The sequence below is a fragment of the Schistocerca cancellata genome, chromosome 3 (genome assembly GCF_023864275.1).
Source record: "Schistocerca cancellata isolate TAMUIC-IGC-003103 chromosome 3, iqSchCanc2.1, whole genome shotgun sequence".
In the NCBI taxonomy this organism is placed as follows: domain Eukaryota; kingdom Metazoa; phylum Arthropoda; class Insecta; order Orthoptera; family Acrididae; genus Schistocerca; species Schistocerca cancellata.
Genome location: NC_064628.1, coordinates 186154572 through 186179608, shown reverse-complemented (window position 1 = coordinate 186179608; position 25037 = coordinate 186154572). Strand labels below are relative to the sequence as shown.

At 44.8% G+C, this 25037-nt stretch overlaps 1 protein-coding gene across 1 annotated transcript in view; it reads right to left on the bottom strand.

The window, feature by feature from the left end:
- The window catches only part of LOC126176190 (solute carrier family 22 member 7-like), a 139523-nt gene that overhangs the window by 36815 nt on the left and 77671 nt on the right, over window positions 1-25037 (bottom strand). Inside the window, exons 6-7 of the mRNA XM_049923334.1 lie at window positions 22999-23220; window positions 402-616 (exon numbers count right to left, since the gene is read on the bottom strand). Coding sequence (XP_049779291.1) covers window positions 402-616; window positions 22999-23220 — 437 coding nt within the window. The remainder of the gene's footprint in view (window positions 1-401; window positions 617-22998; window positions 23221-25037) is intronic.

The window sequence follows — 25037 nt, the reverse complement described above, 5'->3', positions numbered from 1 at the left end:
ACGATTGCTCAATTATTTTGGAAATGGCTGTATTCCTATATTTTTCAGTACTTCTCAGGCATCTAGCCACTCCAAGTAGTTGCTGGCCTTGGCCTTACCCAAATTGTCCCAGGAGGACTTGACGAGAAAACACGGACTGTACAGTGCACTTGTTCATCTTCACTACTGTCAAACCCATTTATTCTATTGAAGAAGTGCCCATAGCTCTTCAAGGTATGCATCTTAGTGCCTACGTTTATTAGACTTTATCCGGCTGGAATGGCGAGAATACACAAAGATATCCATAAATAATAACGAATTCGCCGCGATACCATGCATTCATACATTACGACGTTGTCCTTTTGCATCTGCATTCACAGAGTGATGTTAAGATAGAGAGCTGATGTTGACATGTGGCTTACCTGTCATGAGGAGAATGATGGCAGAACCAACGGCAGCGGCCAGCACGGGAGCTGCGACAGCGGACCAGCGGCGGCCGAAGCGGGACGCACAGTGGCGGACGGCCAGGTAGCCGGGCAGCTGGGCTGCCCCCTTCGCGGCCAGCGAGGCGAACGGGTTGGCGCTGGCACCTCCCACGCTCAGCACCAGCGAGAACATCGTCAGCACGTGCACAGACCTGTGCGGTTCAGTCCGTCCGTCAGGTTCTCGAATTACACTCAATGGTGTTAATACTAAATCCGCCATTACGGTTTTTTTTTTTAAATTTGTTAGTGAATTTCGGCCTCACCCGTACAGCCAGCTTTAGGCCATAAAACAACTGAACTTAAGTGAACGATCTAAGTAAGTTCACATATAATAACCAACACTACACATCCACACCCTCTTCCGACGAAAAATAGTCTTCCCTTATCCGACCATGAAATCCGCCCTAATATACATCCATCTCTCTCACTTCCACATCTCCATCAACTCTTCCCAAACCATCCTCCAAACATCCACACACACAAACCCCGTCCTATGCACTACTTTTAAATGCGACGTTCCCTTGATATCCTTATCCCTAGAAGTTTACATGTTTACATCCACTCATCTATTCACTCATCTACATGTCTACTTTAATCAGTCAGCACATTGGCCGTTTTCCTTAATGCTGCTGTCTATCCATCTTCTGTGTCTATATTTAATCAATCACCAAATTAAACATTACATTTTTAACTTACGCAAGTGAAGAGCTGTCTTGTTACTGTACAAAAGTGTTTAAAAAAAAAGAAACGCCAAGTCCATTTTCTATATATAAAATTTTACTCTCATTAGGCTAAAGAGTGGCAAATTGTGTCCGCTGGCAGCCCACCCTATCTACATGGGTCGGAGGAGGGGGATGAAATAACACTAAAGAAAAATAAATATCTATTATAATGTAAAGATAAAAGGCCACGCACATTGACCTGTATCTACATGCTTCCAGCTGCCACCATCCGGCTCAGCTAAACGGAGTCCCTAAACGGTCCCTAGACCTCCGCACTACTTTAACTAACGTAAACTAACTTATGCTAAGAACAACACACACACACACACACACACACACACACACACACACACAAGCGCGCGCGCGCCCGAGGGAGGACTCGAGCCTCCAGCGGGAGGCGCCGCCCAATTCGTGACATGACGCCTCAAACCAAGCGGCCACTCCTCGCGGCAGTGCTTAACACATTGGTACACAAAGCACATAAGATCTCGGACGAAAAGAACCTATCAACGGAACTCAAGTATCTGGAGACTGAGTTCCGCAAGAATGGATATGGTAGCCGCCAAATCCAAAGGATCTTTCGATAACAGAAGCGCAGTGGGGACCTAGATGAAAAACAAAGCGAAGAAGGGAAATAAGGCCTGGCGTTTCTACCCTCTGCACGCAACGGGGCGTCCAAAATTTAGGCAACACAAGATCGACACAGTCTGCTGACCGCCGGCTTAGACGCGCGCCATGCTAGGAACGGTGAAAGACGATGTCTTCCTCAAGAAAGCGGACGTATACAGAATTCCGTACGGCTGTGGCAAATCCTATATCGGGCAAACAGTTCCTACAGTGGAAGATCGATGCAAAGAACACCAACGCTATACCCGCATGGGCCAACCAAGCCTATCTGCCCTAGCAGAACATTGCATAAACGCTGGACACATGGCGAATTAAGATGAGACAAAAGTACTGGCCTCCACAAATAACTACTGGGAGTTCATCTTCAAAGAGGCCATAGAAATTCGCGTAACAAACAACCTCGTCAACAGGGACACCGGTTACCAACTCAGTAAAGCCTGCGAACCAATTCTAATCTCTGTCTAGGAGCAACAGTGCAAGAGGACAGGAGATCATTCCGCCATGGCCGCCGAAGAGATCCTGTGCACCACCACCACCACCACCACCACCTACCGCAGACTCCGCTTCCCTCAGCTCCGGACACGGAATCGTACCTAGACCAGCGAGCGATAAATACTAGCGGCAGAGAGCGTCAGACCATTGCTTCAGCACCACCTATGGCAGAACGGTTATCCACTGAAATATCGTGGGCACTCCACGATTGTATCCACCTGAAAACCCGAGAATCATTCGAACAACAAAAACATAAAATTCTCTCTTCCTATATTCTCATTTAAACCTCTGTCATAAAACCGTACTGGAGCTTATACACTTGTGTCAGCGTTCTAAAAGGATATACTACTTCAGTTACCACAAGCAGCCATTCGCCCCATCACCGCGATCTTCAATCGAATCATGCAGACTGGCAACTTCCCCTCTGCATGGAAACATGCAGAGGTGGTTGCCATACCAAAACAGGGCAAAGACACCAGGCTTACACAGAATTACAGGCCGATCAGCCTTTTACCAGCAATCTCCAAGGTATTTGAGCGCCTGTACTGTAAAAGGCTAATGCTTCACGTAAACGCGGAGGAGCTGATCCCGCCGGAACAATTCGGCTTCCGACGTGGACATAGCACAGAGCAACAGCTATTACGTCTTGTGGAGGATGCGATGGGTGCCCTGGAGAGTCGACAGTACGCAGGGGTAGTGCTGCTTGATGTCTCTAGGTCCTTCGATTGTGTGTGGCACAAGGGCCTCCTCTACAAACTGTTTGCAATGGGGGTACCTACGCCACACGTTCGACTCATCAAGTCTTACCTTAGTGGACGAACGTTCAATGTCCGTACGGAAGCGGGTATATCCACAGCAAGACCCATACAGACGGGAGTGCCACAGGGTTCTGTCCTTGGCCCCCTGTTGTACTCCTTATATACCTCGGACACGCCAAAGGCTAACAGCGTCTCGCTCGCATTGTACGCCGACGACACCACGTTGTATACCAGAAGCGCGAACGTGAACCTCATGCGCCGCCGCCTGCAGACGGCATGTGAAGCTCTAGGTACATGGGCCACAAAGTGGCGCCTGAAATACAATGCCAGCAAAAGCCAGGCAATCATCATTACGAGGAAAAGAATCCCCATCGACCTACAGCCGGTGCGGATCATGGGAGGCCCCATCACATGGACCCGCACTGCGAAATACCTTGGGGTGACCCTAGACAGGCGCCTCACGTGGGGACCACACATAAGGGACATTGTGGGTAAAGCCTATGGCAGATTGAGAGCGCTATACCCAATCCTGAACCCGAAGACAACCCTACCCACACGCTGCGGCATTACGCTGTTTCTCGCCTTTATAAGGCCGGTGATGGAGTATGCGGCAGTAGTGTGGGGCAACGCGGCAGACTGCCACATCCGGAGATTACATGGCCTCCAGGGTAGAGTACTTAGGATGATCATGAAACTCCCGCGTGATTTTCCCACTAGGGAGTTGCATACCATCACTGGAGTGCAGCCAGTAAAGGAAAGAATAAGACAGGCCGCTCAATTTTTCTATGAGAAATCACAGCAGTCAGAGAACAGACTGGTCTCGAACCTCGGGAACCAGATACATAGAAAGGGCACCACAAGATGGCCCGACCTGCTACGGCAGTAAAAACAACTACAGTAACGATTATTAACAAACATAAAATGCTCATCACAAAATAGGACCAACACACACGATAGGCCCACTCAAAATACATATTAGGAAACGCAGGAATAGTGCAAAGCACTTAACTTGCTTAACCTAGAGATAGTCAGGCACTATCCAACTAGGTAAAGAGAGCGGTCGGCAAGCGTTTTCAGAGGTCATCGCTATTGCGGTTACACGAAGGACATTGTAAATTTTGACACGCAGAGACGTAGAGACGTTATGAATGTGACCAAACTAAGAGTCCTGCGAGAAAGATGCCTAATGCCTGATAGCCAATGGAGTTGCTGCGGACAGTCGAGATTTCTCTGAACACAGCCACCTATGTGAGGGACATAAAATGTATTCGCAGTTGCGAATATGGACAACTGTGAGCTGTGTAATGGAATGACGGCGACAAAAATTTGTGCAGGACAGGATTTCGCGATTATCGCGAGCGGGTGCCTAACTATAAGGCTATTCCCGCACGCTTCACGACCAGATCCAAACTTCCGTCTACAACCTGCGCTCTTGTATCCATTGAGTGTATTTCCGTACAGGGGAGACGTTGTAATTGAAAGTCGCTTGGCCAATGTCGACGGATAAATACCATATTTCTGAACACAGGAACTGCAATATCGTATCGTAGCTACTTGAGGAGACCGCCATTAAAGATATTTTGATAGGCTTCCTTTGCCAGACAAAAATCGAAACTGAACGGAATACAAACTTTTTAACTCAAGAGCGGTATTCCTTTTGGCCTCTACACAGATACCCTTGTGAGGTGGCTGCACCTACTGTGTGGCTACCTGTACGGTAGAGGCGTGAAAGCCAGGCCACCTCAGAAGGTCCATGGCATAGCGTTATTAATGAAAGATTAAATAGGTTTGATGCAGTAAAACGTCTAATAATGAATAAAATGAGGGTGCGCTACTAGAGACAGCATAGTGAATGTATTATCGTAGCCAACATCGATGCAAAACCAGCACTCATAGTAAAAATTTGCGTCTATGTTAGCGCTGCAGATGAAGTCATTGAAAAAATATATAATGAGGCAAAAGATGTTATTCAGATCGTTAAGTATGATGAAAATTTAATTGTGACGGGAAACAGGAAAAGGTATAGGAAGAAAAATTGTTCAACATGGCGTGGGGGAAAGAAATGAAACGGAAAGATGCATGGCAGAATCTTGCACAGAGCGTAACACAATAATTGCTAAACACATAGGTTAAGGATCATAAGAAAAATGTTGTTTTGGAACAGATCCGGATACAAAGTAAGGTATCATAGTTTAGACAATGGCAATGTAACGGTGATGCAAAGGTTTCGAAACCAAATTTTGAACTGCAAAACTTCTCCAGGTCAGATGTAGATTCTGATCATTATTGTTTACGAACTACAGACTAAAACTGAACAAATAGTAAAACGTAAAAAAATTAAGGAGCTGGGCCCAGAATAAACAGAAAAACCAGAGGTTTTTGAGAGTTTCAAACAGAGCATTGGGCAACGATTGATAGAACCAGAGACAAGAAACACACTAGAAGACGAATCGGTAACCTCGAGCGGTGAAACAGTGAAGGCAGCAAAGGACGCAATAGGCATAAAGACGAGGTCCAGAAGATATAACTGGATAATATACTACGTTCAGACGTTAAAAAATTACATTCACAGAAAGTGCAAGGTGATGAAGCAGAAATTCCTAGAGTGAGGAAGCAAAGCTGTAGAGGAAGCGGGAAAGGTAAATGGACCTAACAGAAACGTGAAGAAGCCATCGAAGAAAAAAAAGTAGCTGTGTGCATATTAAGAGCTCAGATGTCAAGACAGTACTCGTGAAGGATAACGACTGTAATTTTCCCTTGCTTTCCGAGGCCATGTTGGGCAATTTTACAAACCGAGTGAAGAGCCTGCAACCCCTCTTCAGGAATTATGAGTTAGTCTGTCCCCTCAACAGATACCCTGGGCTGTGGTTGCAACTATGGTACTGCTCTCTGTGCCTTTGAAGCAAGCAAGCAAGCCTTCGCGCTCAAGTCCGTGGTTCGAGGCGGTGAGGGAAAGGGGGAGATCCTAACCTCATAACTTCAACCTGGTAGAACTTTTCTTCTCCTTTCTAAATGCCACAGAAGCTCGCTTTCATTGTCTGTTGGACTTCCGTTCCTGGAAGAAAGGAATGGTGTCCATCGCAGTGTAACGAAAGGCTCCAGTCTTTCATAAAACGTTAATCTGCGAAGAGCTTCCAGTGGTCTAATCGTGTCACGAACGGGTATCGTCGAACGGACAATGAAGTTACGGAAGTGTATTCATGAAAGAAGCACCGTCCGATTCTTATATGGCTGAATTTAATGCTGATTGTTGTCTCTTTATCTTCCATTAACTGTGTTTTTTCCTTTCGAATTTCTAAGAATATCAGGAATCCTTGTACCTGGAATAGTGTAGGGCCAATTTGAAGTTTGTCGGAACAGTGTGAATATATGCAAGCAAGAGTTGTATTGATTTTGTGTGGTGTTTGCGTAATCAATAAAGTGCTAAGTGTTGGCCAAAGCTAGATGAAATTTTAAATTTGCATTGTAATAAATTACTTCTTTTTAAGAGGTTTAACTGCAGCGCGTATAGGAGTACAAGAGCAATTATATTAGACATTGATGGATTCTTCCCCTACATTTTCTATTGTAAAAAAAATGGGCTACTCAAATGTGATCCTGCATGCACTGTAGTTTATGCACGTCCAGGACACTCACAGAACATCTACAGTGGACAAGAACGTGGCAAAAATTAATAGTGCAGTAATTAGTTGACGTTGCAAAGATCTTGATAGGACCTGTCCACCACATTTCACAGATCGTTCAGGTTATGACAAATTTTTCAGTTCAATGGGTGCCAAGAAACCTGTCGAATTAAAACATTCTCTCTGTATTTCCGTTTTGCTAGTCTTACCGCGTAACCTCAAAAGGTCAGCATGTCAGTTTTCGGATTGGGCAAGACTAGACCTGACGAGTGATTGGATTCCCTTCCAGTTTCCACGACTTCCCGCTGAGACGAAATTTGTGTATGCAACCCATCTGCCTGCGTCTACTGTTGATTCACGTGCAAGTATGACAGCGTTTTCTAAATGTCTGCGGATCGTTTGACTAAGGAGGGACGTAGGAACCAGCCTGGTATTCACCTACTCAGAAGTGGTTAACAGCCTAAAAATCTCACGCAGGCTGATCGACACACTAGTCCTTTTAGTAATCCCTCAGGTGGATTCGATCCAGGGCACCTCCGTGAAACCCGGAGGTCACGTGCTAACGCACTCATCTATCTGAAAGGATTAATTAAAAACATTCACGTTAAAAGTGCTAAGAAGCATTTAGACTTGTTTGATGGCAAATAAGATACATTATACTCATCTGAACTTTGTGTGAATATATGATGCATTAACTAATTATATAATGGGTGGTAAAATGAAAACCAGTGGTCGCAGAGGGTTCATGGTATGGTTCCATTCAAAAGTATTGTTGAGTGGTACTTAAGATAGGTAAATAAATTAGTGAAATCAATGTGAAGTAGAAATCAGAGAATAAATGAAAAACTTAGTTTAGTTTAGAAGAATTACACACTGGCAAACTGCGGGCAGAGCAGAAGAGGCAATGACCGTGAAGTCAGCACGTTCAGGAGAAGCCATTGCCCTCCCCACATAAGCGGAATCTGTCGATTCAGCCGTCAGGGCATCACCCGACCGGCTCACGTGTTTCTCAGTTGTCACATGTGATCAAAGGCCCTCGCCTACGTTCCAAGAGCCAATGACCGACGTTAAGAAGATTCTTCGAGAAGCTTTTCAACGTGACAGAAGAGGCAATGACCGGCTCACGTGTTCCTCAATTGTCACATGTGATCAAAGGCCCTCGCCTACATTCCAAGAGCCATGACCGATGTTAAGAAGATTCTTCGAGAAGCTTTTCAATATGACAGAAGAGGCAATGACAGTGAAGTCGTTCACCTCCAGTGAACTGAAGTAAATAAATACGCGAGACGCAGTGGGCCCGAGAGTAGTTTTCAGTTCAGTTTCGGTGCTGAAGATCGTCATCCAGGAAGAGACTACATCGTACACAGAAGCACCAAGTCCGCCGCTGTGATGGAATAGCAAGCAGCAATCTCGCCGCCAGAAGACAGAAGTTAGAAGGTATTTGAAGACTGATTTTTACGTATCCATGTGACTCGTGAGGACGGGAATGAGACGGCCTCACATCAGCAGTCATCTGTGAGCTGGTGATGAAGATCTGACACCCGAAGACTGGCAAGCTGGAGTCCGTTGTTCGAGTCCGGGACACTGGCCTTCCCCCGCCGCGCCGCACCGCTGGCCGTCGCACGCGGCCGCATAGAGAAGAGAAACACTGGGACGCCACATCCAAGGTATCACCATCCGATTGACGACTTCGTTCTCAATAATTAAACGGGCCACAGCACGATGCGCGTCTCCAGTTAACTGGGCGAAACGGCGACACGAGGTACACACCGCCCGGCGTAATCAGACGCCGCCGCTCACGCAAGCTGAAGGCTTCACAAACGACACAACAGCTGCTCTCCCAGCCAGAACAATCGCGTAAGGAAACCATTGTACAAAACTTTCAATAAAAGTTATCTTATGTAAAAATGTTGTTTCATTCTACCTCATACTCGAGCCAAGGAAGAACCCACCCTGCCCACATGTTGTTAAGAGAGAAAAAGTAATTTATTTAGTGTTTTTCACCCTGACATAATGCTTTAGAATCAAATGCCCTTTTAATGCTCATCCTGACAATTGACTAGCATCAAAAGAGAAGACCCAGTTACAGTATACAACACACTCATTAAGACATTTATCCTAGTGGGAGACGAGATGATCAGTTCCTGCTTTGTAGAACACGGTCGGCCCCTGATGGATTCATACTTCCACCCAGTCTTGCACTTCATCTTCCGACAGAAACGGACGTCCATGGACGTCGTCCTTCAGGTAAACAAAGATATGAAAATCAACATTGAAAGATCCGGGCTATACGGAGGATGTTGCAGTGATTCACAACCAAATCGCTGAAGCGTAGCCTCCATCCGATTGGCAGCGTTGGGGCAGGCGTTATCGTGCAACAAGGTGATTGCATCCGACACGTACCAGCAGCCTGAGGGTAAACAGCAAAGCTAACAGTGGAAATGTCCCATCTCCCTTCCACCAAAGAAATGCAGAACTGTTCACACAAGTTCCGGTAAGGTCAAGATGAGCTACTTCGACTACAGGGGCCCTCTTCTCATCGAGTTCCTCGAGCATGAAACTATGGTCAGTTCGCAGCGCTATGAAGTCAGTTGGCAGACCCTACGACCAGCTATAAAGTCAAACGCCCAGGAATGCTGTCTGACGGAATCATCGAAATGCACGATAATGGCCGCCCTCACACTGCCAATTGGACAAAGGCTATGCTTCAGCGATTTGGTTGGGAAATACTGTAACATCACTTGTCCATCCCGGTTGTTTCACCATGTGATTTTCACATCTTTGGCGACATGAAGAGAGAAATGCTTGGAAATGTCTTAATGTGGTCCCATTGTGGCGAGTTTTCGGTTTTTATCTGACTGCCCCTCGCACACCATAAACAACGGAACTGGCCTAACCGTGAGTGAAACGGATGGAAGTGCAGCAAAGAAAACAAAATCAGCTCTATCGACAGTAAAAATTAATGGCTATCATTTTATGTAATTCGCTTGATGTGGTGTTTGCAGAAGCACGTTTAAAGCTGTCACATTGGTAAAACAATGGACTCGCATTAGGGAGGTACGAATAGACGGTTCAAATCCTCATCTGGCCTTCTAAATTTAGATTTCGTGTGATTTCCCTGAATTGCTTCTGTTAAGTGCCACAGCGTGTCCTTCAGAAAGGACACTGCGGAGTACCTTCCACAATCTGCGGCACACGGTCTCTGTTAGCTTCTTTAGCCTTGCTAACATCAGTGGGCGACTCTGCCTGAGCATGCTGTCTCCCTGGCGGCCTTGCTCACATCAGCACACTGGGCTTCTGTGGCCCACATCACCACCTTGGGTCCAACGGCCTCCACTAAAGTAGCGATCTCACGCTCCATTACAGCAATCACCACTCTAAACGCACGTCCACATGAAGGAAGCGGTGATCGATCCTGACATGTGAACAACTGATTCCTTCCTCACTCCTGTGGGTCACCTTGCAACCCCAACTTTCTCATGGCGGAAGTGTTGACTGCAACGTCAGCGCCTGCCATTCGCCGAAGTGTGTCCCACTTGTGACGTCAGCACCCGCTCCGGCGCTCAGTTTTAACGGTCCGAGTGTGGTGAGTACGCCTTACATTTTTGGTCTTTTTGTATCTTTATTGTGCACAACCATGGTAGGAAGATGTGCACCAGAAGGTGCAATTTACGAAATCTGAAGGACAGTAGACTTGTCGCAATTTAGGGAAAACCATAGAAACAACTACATATGACCAGTGAGGCGACAACAGCATATTTCATCGGGTCGTGAATTGCACTGTATACAATCAATGACTATTACATGTAATACTTGCCAGCATTATGGGCACAAAGCACATTAATGTATGAAATCGAGGTGGTTGGTTATTCGCCATAAATTTTGATAGCATTTCTTCTTCTTGTTACACCTGAATGCGTGTAGTGGTTCTCTTTGAATTTTTGGTAAATTTTAAGCGTACAGCATTTTTAGTAGATGTCAAATGCCTGGATCACAAACACGAGAAATGAGATGTCAGGAAGCGATTGAGTCTTTGATGGAACATATAAGACAGTAATGCAGATTTGCAAAGGCAGATGGATTCCTTGATAGTACACAGCACATGTAGACATGGGGAACTAGCTGGGACGTAGTAAATTAAGCTTCATTCAGTATACCCACCCGTTTGAATTCGACTGTAGCTAGTCTGGTGACTAGCTCCAGAAGCTATACGCATCCGAAGAGACAGAACAATGTATGCTGACTACTTGGCGACTTTGCGTCGATAGGTCACTTACTGGGTGATTTTCGTCTTGAGGGCATCAGCCTCCCTAGTGGGACACTTGTTCGAGTCCAGGCTGGTCGATGCCTCGTTATCCTGTCACTGCTTTCCAGTCTGGGCGGATCACCGCGTTGTTGATCACTTCCCAATGTGAGTATATACCTTCGATGATGAGGCAAATGTGAGATTAAATTTAATCATGCGAAAGAGGCAGAGAGAGAGAGAGGGGGGGGGGGGGGCGGATCACATGGGTAAGATTACAGTATTTGACAAATTAAGTACAGAAGTGTGTGCATGAGGGGAGAGATGTTGGTTGTGGGAGTCAGTTGTTGGTTGTAGGTGTGCACACATGTGCGCAATTAAGGGGAAAATAGCAATTTTAATTCTACACTGATTGAATACAGAGGTTTGTGTATGCACGCAGTTTTACATCAGTATCAACACGATAATATAACTTGATACCATTTTTATGTATCCTTTAACATTACATCAGACCTACTGTGAGGAAGCAAGCCAGTGCTAAGGAGGCGAATAAAATATTGATTTTTCCCAGTCGCTCAGCCAAGTTCAGCCCAACAGAGAACATCACGCATGATGTAAGCCACTAACAAAGCTGTTTCGCCAAATAATTACATGATATTAGATGATTAAATATTGTTTCAAAAGTTTGTCCGGTTATGTGAGACTATGAAAACAATGATTACGTGAATCTCCACATGGTTAACTAATTAGTTCCCAGAATGAGATTTTCACTCTGCAGCGGAGTGTGCGCTGATATGAAACTTCCTGGCAGATTAAAACGGTGTGCCGGACCGAGACTTGAACTCGGGACCTTGCCTTTCGCGGACAAGTGCTCTCCCGAGTTCGAGTCTCGGTACGGCACACCGTTTTAATCTGCCAGGAAGTTTCAACTAATTAGTTACTTCGAAATCCCACTTTCTGTATAATTCTTAAAGTCGCGTAAAATTGAAGCTAGTAAGTTCCTTTTCGGGAATTAGATACAGTTTATCAAACACATGGCAGACGTTTTCAGAAACCTATCTCTTTTACTTTTTGAATTACTAAGGTAAAACCAATTTTTATACCTAAATTTTGTTCAACAAGTTTGATTAGTTAATCTGTGTCATTAAGCTACAAAGCCAAGACGATGGCATTAAATTCATTACGTCTAATAATAAATTGGTGCTAAGTTTCAATATAATATGGTAAATTTGAAAAGGTACAAAATTAAAATGGAGACGGTTTAGAGTCCACCATCTACTGTCAGTTCCGTTTGGAAAACTCTGGAGTCCAAAATTTATGAGTTATTAACCACAATATAAATAATTTTGTAACCATAAAGGGTGCTGGTTGGGCATTGTTGGCTGAGGTGACAGCAGTTTTGGAACAAGTGTTCCCTTCACCGTCTGCACCCAGCATATACATTGAGGAGCAAAAGAAACTGGTACATCTGCCTAATATCGTGTAGGGCCCCCACGAGCGCACAGAAGTGCCGCAACACGACGTGGCATGGACTCGAATAATGTCTGAAGTAGTGTTGGAGGGAACTGACACGATGAATCCTGCAGGGCTGTCCATAAATCCTTAAGAGTACGAGGGGGTAGAGATCTGTTCTGAACAGCACGTTGCAAGGCATCCCAGGTATGCTCAATAACGTTCATGTCTGTGGAGTTTGGTGGCCAGCAGAAGTGTTTAAACTCAGAAGAGTATTCCTGAAGCACTCTGTAGCAATGCTGGACGTGCTGGAATAACTCAAGTCCTTCGGAATGCACAATGGACATCAATGAATGCATGTGATCAGAGAGGATACATACGCACTCGTCCGACGAGGCAACATGTTTCCAGTCATCAGCTGTCCAGTGTCGGTGTTGATGGGCCCAGGCAAGATATAAAGTCTTGTGTCTCTTGCAATCATCAAGGGTACATGAGTGGGCCTTCGGCTCCGAAAGTCCATACCGATGACGTTTCGTTGAATGGTTCGCACGCTGACACGATGTCCCAGCATTGTAGGAATTTGCGGAAGGGCAGCACTTCCGTCACGTTGGATGATTCTCTTCAATCGTTGTTGGTCCCGTTCTTGCAGGATCCTTTTAGGGCCGCAGTGATGTCGGAGATTTGATGTTTTACCGGATTCCTGACATTCACGGTGCACTCCTGAAATGGTCGTCCGGGAAAATCTCCTCTTCATCGCTACCTCGGAGACGATGTGTCCCATCGCTCGTGTGCTGCCTATAACACCACGTTAAACTCACTTAAATGTAGATGACCCGCCACTGTACCAGCAGTAACCTATCTAGCAACTGCGCCAGAGACTTGCTGTCATATAGGCGTTGCCGACCACATAGCCGTATTCTGCCTGTTTTTATATATATATATATAATTTCAATACACATGTCTATACCAGTTTCTTTGACGCTTCAGTGTATAAATAACGAGGTGTCAGCATTTGTGAAGTCCCTCACACTGATCCTCTACGACCTGATTCCTTTCCCCCCATCTGCTCGTTTTCCTCTAACATGTCTGCATCCTCTAAACCTCCCGCCGACTTGATCCCCCTCATCCCCTGGTTGCTCATCTCCAACCCACGCTCGCTGCCGCGCCTTCACCGTTGTGCCCCCCCCCCCCCTCTTCCCTCTATCACTGCACCCTTCATTCCCTTTCCTGAGGTGGCTTCCATCAACTCCCCCTCCCATACGAAGTCCTCTCTCCCTCCATTTATCCCTCCTATCAACTATGATCCTAACCTCCTCCTCCTCCCTCCCTTTGTCCTTTTCCCAGGCTCCCCCTCCTCCCCCCCTCCATCCTCTTCCCCCCCCCTACTCACTCCTTAATTCCATTCTCTCCCCAGAGTCCTTTTTCTTTCCCCTGTACTGTCTTCCACTCCTTTTTCTCGCGTCCGCCCTGCTCCCCCTTTTTCTGTGCCCTCTGCCTCCATCGGTCCCCCCCCCCCCCTCCATACCCATATGCCTTCGTATTCTATCATGCAGTGTTTTCCTTGAGTGTTCAGTGTTGTGTGTCCCCTTTTTAAAGTGCTGCGAACAGAAACCAACTGTCCACATGTTTTTTAATTGTGCCCCGTCTATTTTTAAGTGGTTTTAATCAGCATCACTGACCTCTTTGTTTTTTATGTTTTCTTCACAACTTTTTCGCCATGTACCAGTTTTAAACAGTCAGCATCCTATCACCAGTTTTTACTGTTATGTCTCCTCATTATGTTCTTTTACTTTATCTGTAGGCTGCAGATGGGCGTATTACGCTGCTGCCAGCCCCCCTCCCCCTCTGGGGGAGGGGGAGAGGGGGGAATCGAAATACAATAAAGAAAAAGAAAAATATCTGTGAAGTTATTCGAAAAACATCTGTGAAGTTATTCAAAAATGGCTCTGAGCACTATGGGACTTAACTTCTGAGGTCATCAGTCCCCTAGAACTTAGAACTACTTCAACCTAACTAACCTAAGGACATCACACACATCCATGCCCGAGGCAGGATTCGAACCTGCGACCGTAGCGGTCACGCGGTTCCAAACTGAAGCGCGTAGAACCACACGCCCACACCGGCCGGCTTTGAAGTTATTCGATCTTTCTCAATCATGCGAGAATGTGCTACGTTCCGCCGTGAATCTGTTCGTGTCCGCTTACGTCTCAGATGCCATTAATAATGGCTGACAATACTGTGTTTCATTCGAATGATACATCGCCTGTGACTGGTAACTGTTGTAAAAGTGAAATTACTTCCAATATGTATTTATCTGTAAAACCAGAATTTCGTTCTCCATGTTCTGTTTTGTGTGCCACACGCTGCATTATATAAAACTGCGTGTGAAGTGTCCGAGATTATTCTTCACTTGTCGTAAATGGCAACAGACAGCAGGTATCGTCTCTGAGCTGCTTCGAGTGCTGCGTACGACAAGAAATAATTATTTGAAGAACCATTTTTTTACACGTGCGAACATTGATCACCGGTGTGCATGGGGACAGCATACGTATTTAGAAAGTTCCAAAATGCCGCGCACAAAAACAGGACTTTCCGGTGGTCATACGTCGTGTTCTGTCGGTGACAGAAAGGTGGGGATCAAGTGTTTTGAATAACCGTTGGGCTAGGGACCATTTTATCACCGAACAGAAGGAGCTTCTTAGTGTCACTGTCCTAAAGACAAATGGGGCGAATTGGTTGATTATTTTTACATTTGATGTGACCTACGGTGGACTTGATGGGACGTATGGAGCCACCACTAGGTCATGAGTTGTTCATCACAAAACCCTACAAGAAAGACTTTTTTTACTGTATTTTCTACCCTCGGGCATGGATGTGTGTGATGTCCTTAGGTTAGTTAGGTTTAAGTAGTTCTAAGTTCTAGGGGACTGATGACCACAGATGTTAAGTCCCATAGTGCTCCGAGACTGTATTTTCTACATCACTAGCGGACCAAAATCCAGTCGAGGGTTCAAAGAAGGCTATGCACATCAAATGGCTGAAATTTTTACGATATTTTCGTAAAACCCCGATCGCGAATAACTCTGGAAATTTTCTTGATATCTTTATCCGTTTCCAAGGTACAGAGATCCAAAGTTACCCTACTTGTACAAGTGAAACACGCACATAAAATCCAGTGTGACGCAAAACGTAGTTTTTTAAAGTAACGAGCCGCGCGGAGTGGCCCCGCAGTTTGAGGCACCTTTTCACGGATTGCGCGGACCCTCCCGCCGGAGGTTCGAGTCCTCCCTCGGTCATGGGTGTTTGTGTTGTTCTTAGCATAAGTGAGGTTAAGTAGTGTTTAAGTCTGGGGACCGATGACCTCAGTAGTTTGCTCCCATATGCATTCACACACATTTCAACATTTTTTGATTGTGCAGTGTGTCCTTTATCGAATCCCCTTGTTGTAGTAATGTAGTACATGCAAAACATTTTTGCACATAAGATCTGGTCTGAGATGTAAAATTAATTTTGTGTTATTTCAGTCTCATATAACTAAACTATCTAAATTTTACTGACCAATACATTTCTTTTAATATGAATTATATGCCCTGCTGCAGCGGGTAAAAGAAGGAGATCCAAGGAAATATGTTCCTATTGAAGTACAAAAGTGACAATATGTTCCAGTTTACTTGAAAGACTGACTGAAAAGTGGGGTACCAGCTGCCTCATTCTACCTTCCTCACCATCTTTAAAATGTTCCCAAAAATTTTGGCATGTGGACATATTCGAGCTTTTTTATGCTGAGAAAAAAGAAGACAGTGGAAGTAACAAAGAGATGAGAAAGTAATAAATACTGGAAGATAGGAGGCAGTGTGTGTTGTAAAAAGAGCGGAAGAGAGGAAGAAAGAGGGGGGAAAGAGAGGGATACAGTGGCAGTGGTACATTGTTGACAGTGACAGAACAGTGCTAGGAAAAAAAGTGACGGATACAGTGTCAGGGGGAGGTCGGAATAAAGAGAAAGTGGCCGAGAGCTAGTGAAGATAAGAGACAGAGTACAATATATGGGTATAACAACGAGGAAAAGAGAGAGAGAGAGAGAGAGAGAGAGAGAGAGAGAGAGCGCAACAGCGGTAAGAGATAGCAACAATAGGAAAGAGGGTGTGGTGTCGATAGCAATGATGCCACGAAATAGTTTCTCAAGTTGGCACTACGAGAGACAGATGACAGCGCCCTCTAGCCGGTGCTGTCGAGCTCTACGAGCTCCGCGACTGCTTCAGCCCATTTGATCAGGTGCAGCCAGCCAGGACACTTCGCTTCAGCATCGCACCTACGTAAAAAGTTATGTAATCGTTTTATCACCTTGTTTTTGCAACAGTAAACCACGTTCTAGCAGTACCGAATTGTATTACCTTTTCCCGTTCCTACCCACGCGCCGCCTCCCAGGTGGGATACAAAAGAAGGAATGAGATAGTAACAACAAGAGAGAATAAGATGGAGACAGTGACAGGAGACAGTAGTAGTGGACAGAACGAAAGGGACTGGGGCTGTGACACTGGAGACAATGATAGACACACACAGCGAGATAATAATGAGTTGGCCTGAATTAATGAGTGAGAAAGGGCAACTGGAGTGGATGAGTGTGAGCGACTTAGAGCGTTGAATCAGTGGGTGGAACTTGACGTCAGTTGCATGTTAGAAAGAGGGCCAATATGTTGGCATGCCAAATTTTTTGGGAAAATTTTTAAAGGTGCTGAGGAATGCAGAATGAGGCAACTGCTACCACACTTTTCAGTCTTTCAATAAAACAGGAGCGTATTAGCTTCTTTTCTACAGGTAATATAGACGATAGCAGACATTTATCGTCGTGGTTCCTGATCCTTTTGCACTATGCTTAGAGAGTTGGAACATTTTATTTCAGTTTAGGCGAGCTGAGAAGTGGTCCTGTGGAATGAAGACTATGGGGAGTACGTTCTCCATCGCTTTCTGGCTGTCTGCACCGTTGTAAAAGACTGTGATATCTAACAATCGCACAAGACGTACCAAATATTCCAACTTATAAATTATAAACTCGGACAAACGACATAAATTTTACCCAAAGCCTCACACAATGTAAAAATCTTTCGGAAATAATGTAACGCGACGCCGTTTTAAGCGTCATTTTAATACCTCACTGTGACTAGATGGAGAAGAGGCAGAGGGCGGTTGAGTATATAGCACAATTGAGCTAGTTCCCCATCTTGAAACTTTTGATCGGCTGGCGACAGGAATGAGGGGGAGGAGAAAGTGAGTGGGTTTTTAATTTCCTACTAACACAATCTTTGATTTTTTTATTGGCACTTTTATTTTTGACACTACACTGTAGTTGGCTAGAAAGGTAGATGGGGGAAAGGGCAGAATGTCAGTGCTAAGTATGGTTACATCATAAGATCGATGACCCCGGTAACGTGATGCCACAAATATAAACAAAATTGTCCAGAATTACCGTAGATATTGTTATTTCCGCCTGGTTTGGCAATCAAGGAATGTTCGTGTAGATTTGGTAAGAACGAAGTTTATTTAACAAGAAAAAAATTCAGGTTCTTCGACGCGAATTTTAATACAATGTAAGAATTAATCGCTTTACAAAGACAGTTACTTCTCGAATAAGGAATAAACAGTATTGAAAAAAAGTGTTTTCTCAATTAATAGAGTAAAAAGTAAAATAGTAATATGAGGGAGACCAAAGGCCTGAACAAAAACAGTTACTTCTTGGAAGAACGAATAAACATCGATATTGTCTGAAGACTAAAGGCCTTTAAGAAGAAAATACGCTGCTAGAAAATATCGCTAATTAGTAAATACACTGTGCACTATCCTAGCAAAAGTTAAAGTTCTGATGGCACGGTAAAAGTTTTGCGCGCAGTACGAGTTGAAGTCTCAGAAGGACATCTCAGTTTCAACGTTGCACTATGAAGAAACACAGGCAAGTCTGCGTTAGAAGTAAAGACAAGAAATCTTACAAGTCCACTAGCTGACCACCTACATGGAACACGGCGTCGTCGTTGCGGCGGTTCCAGCGTGAGGTACTGACTGGCGGAATGCGACTGCATTCAGCGCCTTACACAGGAAGCCCATTCACAGTGGCTTGAGCGCCAGCCTAAATGCAGCTCGGGCACCAGGATACCGTAGGAAATACTTTAAGTGACATGGCCTGTGGAGGAGAATACGATGATGATGGTGATGATGATGATGATGATGTTTGGTTTGTGGGGCGCTCAACTGCGTGGTTATCAGCGCCCGTACAATTTCCCAACCTTTGCTCAGTCCAGTTTCGCCACTTTCCTGGATGATGATGAAATGATGAGGACAACACAAACACCCAGTCATCGCGAGGCAGGTGAAAATCCCTGACCCCGCCGGGAATCGAACCCGGGACCCCGTGCTCGGGAAGCGAGAACGCCACCGCGAGACCACGAGCGGCGGACGAGGAGAATACGACAACGATGCCACGACCTCTATAGTCGCCTGGGATACCGTCTAGCGGTCAGGGAGATCATGGTTGAGTTGGTCTGTCTGCAGGAAGGCTGGTTCCTAAAGAGTTATGTAACCGCTTCCCTGAGGTGTAACGTTGGTTACTGAGTGGGTAGGCGCAAGTTCTACCCATAGGAGGTATACCGCTCTCATTCATGTTCATGACAATCTGAATTAGTTGACGAAAGTCGTGGTATAACCCTAAGACTTCGCTCTATGCGAGGTTCTCGACTCCAAATGTCCAAAGCCATGACGTTCCCTTCCCAATATGTGTTCCGAAAGTGGTTGAGGTGAACCTACATTTACTGACTCGCTGATATGAGCCTGGTTTGAAACTCTCATTGACAAGGCTAATTAAGTTAAAGAGATCCGTTTTAATTTTACTAATGATTTATTCAATCCACTACCGGTTTTTGGAGGTTAAACCCCATCTTCAGATACACAAACTTGCACAGAACGGAGTGGAGGTAAGAAAAATAATAATAAATATAAAGTATCTGGAAAACCATAAGAGCAGGCTAATGTAACATGGCGGCTCACTTACTGTATTTGGTCATGCATCATATGTTGTCGGAGCAATGAGTGCAAAGACTACAAATCACTCCATCTTCGGCAGAACAAGATCTGAGATGGCAGAGGAAAGGACACAAAAATCAAGCAGGCATAATGTAACATCTGAATGAGTGGACAAAGGAGAAAGAAAGAACTGAAAACTGTTCTCACGCTGTCAGCTGTCGAACATCTCTGGACGCTATGAAAGCCAACCACGGCTGAGAGGAGGGTCACAGCGCGGGCGAGGTCAATGGTGTACAAGGAACTAAACTTACGTCGTTATTGGCGAAGATACGGAAAATCTGAACTGATCCGAGTGCTTACAAACTTTAAAAAGATAGTAGACTATGAACGAACTGTAGTAAGCTGTCAAGCTAAATAACTCTCAGACATTTAACAAAGTGTAACGTTTTAGGCAAAAAGGCAATGGTACATAGACAAAATGAACGAGCAACGGATATTAACATTAAAAACAGAGATAAAAACTAATGCTAACATAGACCAAACTAAGTAAATCATAATAATACAGTGTGTTTCAACATGAATACATAGGATTTAATACTTTGTAACATTATTATGCTTAACTTGTGAAATGAAAGAGCAACTCAGACACGTCAGTGTGTCTGGAATAATGGCTGCAACAATGCTGTTTCTATAGTTGGGTAGATCAGCTGGAGCGGTGACAGACACAATGGTCCCTTATGAACCCCCAAAGGTAAAAATCGTATGGTGTCAGATCGTGTGTGGACGTGGAGGTCATGCAAAAGAAGCTCTATCATCTGGCCCCTTGCGTCTAACCCAGCGGTCGGGTGCAAAGTCATTTAACCAATCGCCTACTGAGTTGTGCCCGTGAGGCGGTGCACCATCCTCCTGACAAATGAAGTTCTAAGGTTCAGGTTCTTCCAATCGAGGAAAGAGTCATAAATCTAGCGCATCAGGATAAGAAACACAAGTTACAGTTGCTTCACCGAAAAAGAAAGGCCCAAAAACATTCCGCTGGAATATGGCGCACAAAAACATTCAATTTAGGGGACTCTAGTTGCCACTGAACCATTTCGTGGGGATTTTCTGACCCCCAGATATAAATATTATGTGTGTTCGCATTTCCTCTTAGCTGAACGTCGATTTATCACTGAATGCGATACGGTCCAGAAAGTCTTCACCGCCGTGCACCATCATTTCGTTTCAAAGTTAGCAGTTAAACCATAGTCTGTAAGGTTTAGAGCTTGTAACAGTTACAAACGTTAAGAACGTAGTTGTAATCGTTTGCTTAAAAGTCTCCACATAGTTGTCATTGGAACTGCTAATTCACGATTAGCCTCCCCATCGGATTTCTTGGAACTACACGTGAAAGACTCATTCATTCAACACGTTCTTCAGTCGCTCTTGGTCGTCTCGAAGTCCTCCTTTGCACACTGGTATACAAACAAAACTGAAATGCTCTATCATTTGATGTTGTGCCGTCACTAAGTCACCACGAGTTGCAACGACTTTAATTCCGGCGTTGCCTCGCCGGGACTTGCTGTGGCGCGGCGCCGAGAGCGGTGCGAGTGTGGCGCCGTCAGCTTGCCGGCCACATCGCGACCTGCCTTGGAATCCAACCGTCCACCTGCAAGGGTCGATGAGTCGACTCGTCTTCCTGCAGCACGCCGCTCGCCGCACCGCCGCGTTAACCTTTTGGCCGGTGTGTGTGTCAGTGCCTCTGTCTATGAACTTTGTTATGTTTTTGTAAGTGGTTAAGTAAGACTGGTGTTGAAACCTGTCGGGCGCTGGTGAGAGACTTAGCCGATATATTTTAGGGGACGCTGTGTCTGGTTATTGTACCGGTGCTATTTCATGCAAGCAAATTTGTTCTTTTGATAAGCAGACACGTAGTGTGGGCTGCCTTGGGTATAGAACTTTTGTGGTAGTTTTGTTCATGACTGGAGGTGGTGCCTTGTCAAAATCATTTATCCGTGTACTAGTTGGAGTGTGCAACTCATTCAGTCATTGGAATCAGCTGTTTGAAATTGTGTGTTATTATCAGTATCATCATTTATTGTGTCAAAGATTATATTAACTATTTCTCTTACTAATGACTTTGGGATTTTAAAATCTTTACTGTGTTTAAAACTGTAATAAAGAGAAGTTGTTCAAAAGAATGTCACACCCACTTCCTCCTAGCCCTTCAACTCGCTAGTTCTGTTACAGATCTATTATTTATAACTGTAAGCTGAATGTAATAAATGCTGGGCGGACGTGGTGGCCGAGCGGTTCTGGGTGCTACAGTCTGGAACCGCGCGACCGCTACGGTCGCAGGTTCGAATCTTGCCTCGGGCATGGATGTGTGTGCTGTCATTAGGTTGGTTAGGTTTAAGTAGTTCTAAGTTCTACGGGACTGATGACCTCAGAAGTTAGCTCCCATAGTGCTCAGAGCCATTTGAACCATTTTTAATAAATGCTACAAAGCCTTAAAACCAATATATTCATTTTGAAACACGCTGTATGTGTACGCTTTATTAGAGGCTCAAGCGGTGTATAACAGAATATACGAAAACCACCATAAATATAGTGAGTGGACTGAATAACTGAAGCTGATCTCTTTAAATTAACTACGCCTCTGAGTTGAAAATGTCCCATACAAAATCTTGTGCACTGACAAGGCGTTAACTCGTCCCTGATCCCTTTCTATTAAGATTTGATAGTCCACGTTGATAAACTAGCAAAGTGCGCTACTTCGCTGCCAATGTAGTCATGGGCACATCTAAACGGGGCAGCTCCAGGCTGTCATTCGATCTCGCCTTCACTTGGACCCACACTGCTCCTTGATACCATACAACTAACTGGAAAGTATGATCTTCACTACTCATGGTTAAATCTAACTTTGGCTCAGAAGGGGGTAAATTATGCTGCCACGAAAGTCTTTGATCACTTACCTAATAGCATCAAAAGTCTGACAGATAGCCATATAGCATTAAAAAGGAAATTAAAAGAATTTCTTAATGGCAACTCCTTCCACTCATTAGATGAATTTTTAGATATAGTAAGTGGGTAATTTCCCCAACCCCCACAAAAAAATTAAAAATATTAAGTGTCATGTAATATTTTGTGTAATGTAATATCTTGTATAGACACCTTTTATTAACCTGACACGTTCCACATCATTACGAAGTGTCGTATTCATGCCGGCCGGGGCGGCAGAGCGGTTCTAGGCGCTACAGTCTGGAACAGCGCGACCGCTACGGTCGCAGGTTCGAATCCTGCCTCGGGCATGGGTGTGTGTGATGTCCTTAGGTTAGTTAGGTTTAAGTAGTTCTAAGTTCTAGGGGACTGATGACCTGAGAAGTTAAGTCCCATAGTGCTCAGAGCCATTTGAACCAAGCCATTTGTCGTATTCATGATCTATGGAACAAGTACTAATGTAATCTACTCTAATCTACTGGCATACGCACACAGCCATTTCTTGCTGCATCACCGGAGGTGATCACGTGATTACCTGATACCAGTTCTACGCCATTTACAGTGATAGACCGATGCGCTCGTTTAGGGGGTCGTCCACTGAACTTATCAGGCGCACCACTGTATGTTCCTTACCTGACGATGACGAGTACTGTTGTATTTTTGAAGAGGTTCCAGCTGGAGAAAATGCTGAGCAGTCCCTTCCTGTCGCGCTTGCTCCTGGCCGCGTTGCGTAGTACCCTCTGAGTGAACGGCGGCACGGCAGTGCCGTTGGCGGCCGCGATGCGCTGCACCAGGCTGAGCGCCTCCTCCTGGCGCCCCCTGCAGGCCAGCCAGCGCGGCGACTCGGGGAACCGCCTGCAACATAGGCGCATAGGCGCTGCCTCCGGGAACCCTCACTGCAAGAGGCGGGTGGCACGCGAAAATGAGAATGAGGGGAGGTGTATTGTTGGGCCTGGCTGTGGCAGGGTGACACAGTTCCTGCCCTTCAATTTGAACATCTTATCCCTGATGCGAAAGCGCAATCATTAGCCTTATATATTTTCAGAATTTTCTGTTATCTTCGTCTTCAGGGGAGCGATTTGGTAATGCCATATCCATCACTAACTTTACAGACCCGATAGGCTTTGCAAAATGTGTTACAACTGCCATGTGTGTTTGCAGACTCAGCACCGAATTAAAATTTGTACTGGGTCTCCTGCTGACTAGGCAGATGTGCTAATGCTGGCACAGAGGCTTTGCACAGCTGCACGGACTGCCCTAGAATGCCTCCTTCCTCAATCCAAATTCCCATTCACACCTGAGCCCACCTGGAATTCGCCCTGAACCGGAGCAGGCTTGCAGAGGCTCTCCAAATGGGAATTTGGATTGTGGAGGGAGGCATGCTACAATAGTGTCCATGCGGTTACGCAAAGTCACTCTGCCAGTGTGGTGTAGTGGTTAGCGCATCTGCCTAGTGAAGAGGAGAGCCGAGTTCCTATCCTGACCTTGGTACAAATTTTCTTTCGTTGCTTCAGTCTGCAAATATACATCATAGATATTTCAGACTTGAAACAGTCGGTGGAACCAAATCATTTCGTTTGTATTATAAATGATTTCTTCAAATTTTTGACCGAGAACTCTTGCCGTAGGCATATCTGACTAAACTGGGAGTAGGACGGGCTACCACAGTTAATGTGCTTAAGAAGTTACCCCAAGTGATATGATTTTCTTGTCTCTCATGTCCCTCTTGTTTGCTTTCAATATAACTAACAGAACTTTGATAATGAAACAAACCTGTCCTCTGGATGTTGCTTTAAATGCTAATTGTTATTTTAGTTCAAAGAATAAAACCACAAAACCTCTTCTCAGAGCAATCTCACTGAAGTTTGATCGTTTGCTTTTTCTCTCGTAACATGATTGCGAAATTATAAATGGTAAGCGAACCTATCCACAGTTCTACTGTCGCTGGTTAAAATTAACTTGTAGTTCATGTACCTCCCTTTGAATACCACAAATTTTGTACAAAATTTAAATATCCTCCACTTCTAGATTTCTGTAACGTGTTCGGCTCCTAAGCCAAATACGATCGAATATCTTCGCAGATATGTGGCCGAAGAAATTTACATCACTAAACAGCTATCTCGGGACACCGTCACTCCATCACAGTTGTAGGTTACCTATCTAACGACGTCCAGGAGCAACAAGACATTGATTTTCAATACTTCATATAATTACTGACCAAATTTAAAAAATTAAAATGCTGTTATCATCTTACTCATTAAGAGGTACAATCAAACGGTAAAAGTGTAGCATATTAAGACAATATTACACTTACCAACTGTATGAATGTCATAAGGCTGCGTAATTCTTGACGCATAAAGGCACTCGGATTTTATGGGGGAAAGTAGTGTAAAACCGGGTATAAAGTGGGTAGCTTCAGATTTCCGTGACTAGTGCTGCCATCAGTTTGCTGATGCTCATAACTAATGGCAACCGTCATTCTTGGAGTTCTAATTAACTGCCTGTAATCTGTCGCCTTTTGCTTTTCCTTCTAAACATTCTCAATTTTTTGCTGAAATTTTAATCAATGTTGGTGCTTCTTGGAGCAGTGTCTCGAAGAGAAGCAATACTTGATAAAAAATTTATCTGATTTTTTTCGGTTCAGCTTGTTTATCAGTGTATTTTAATGTTTG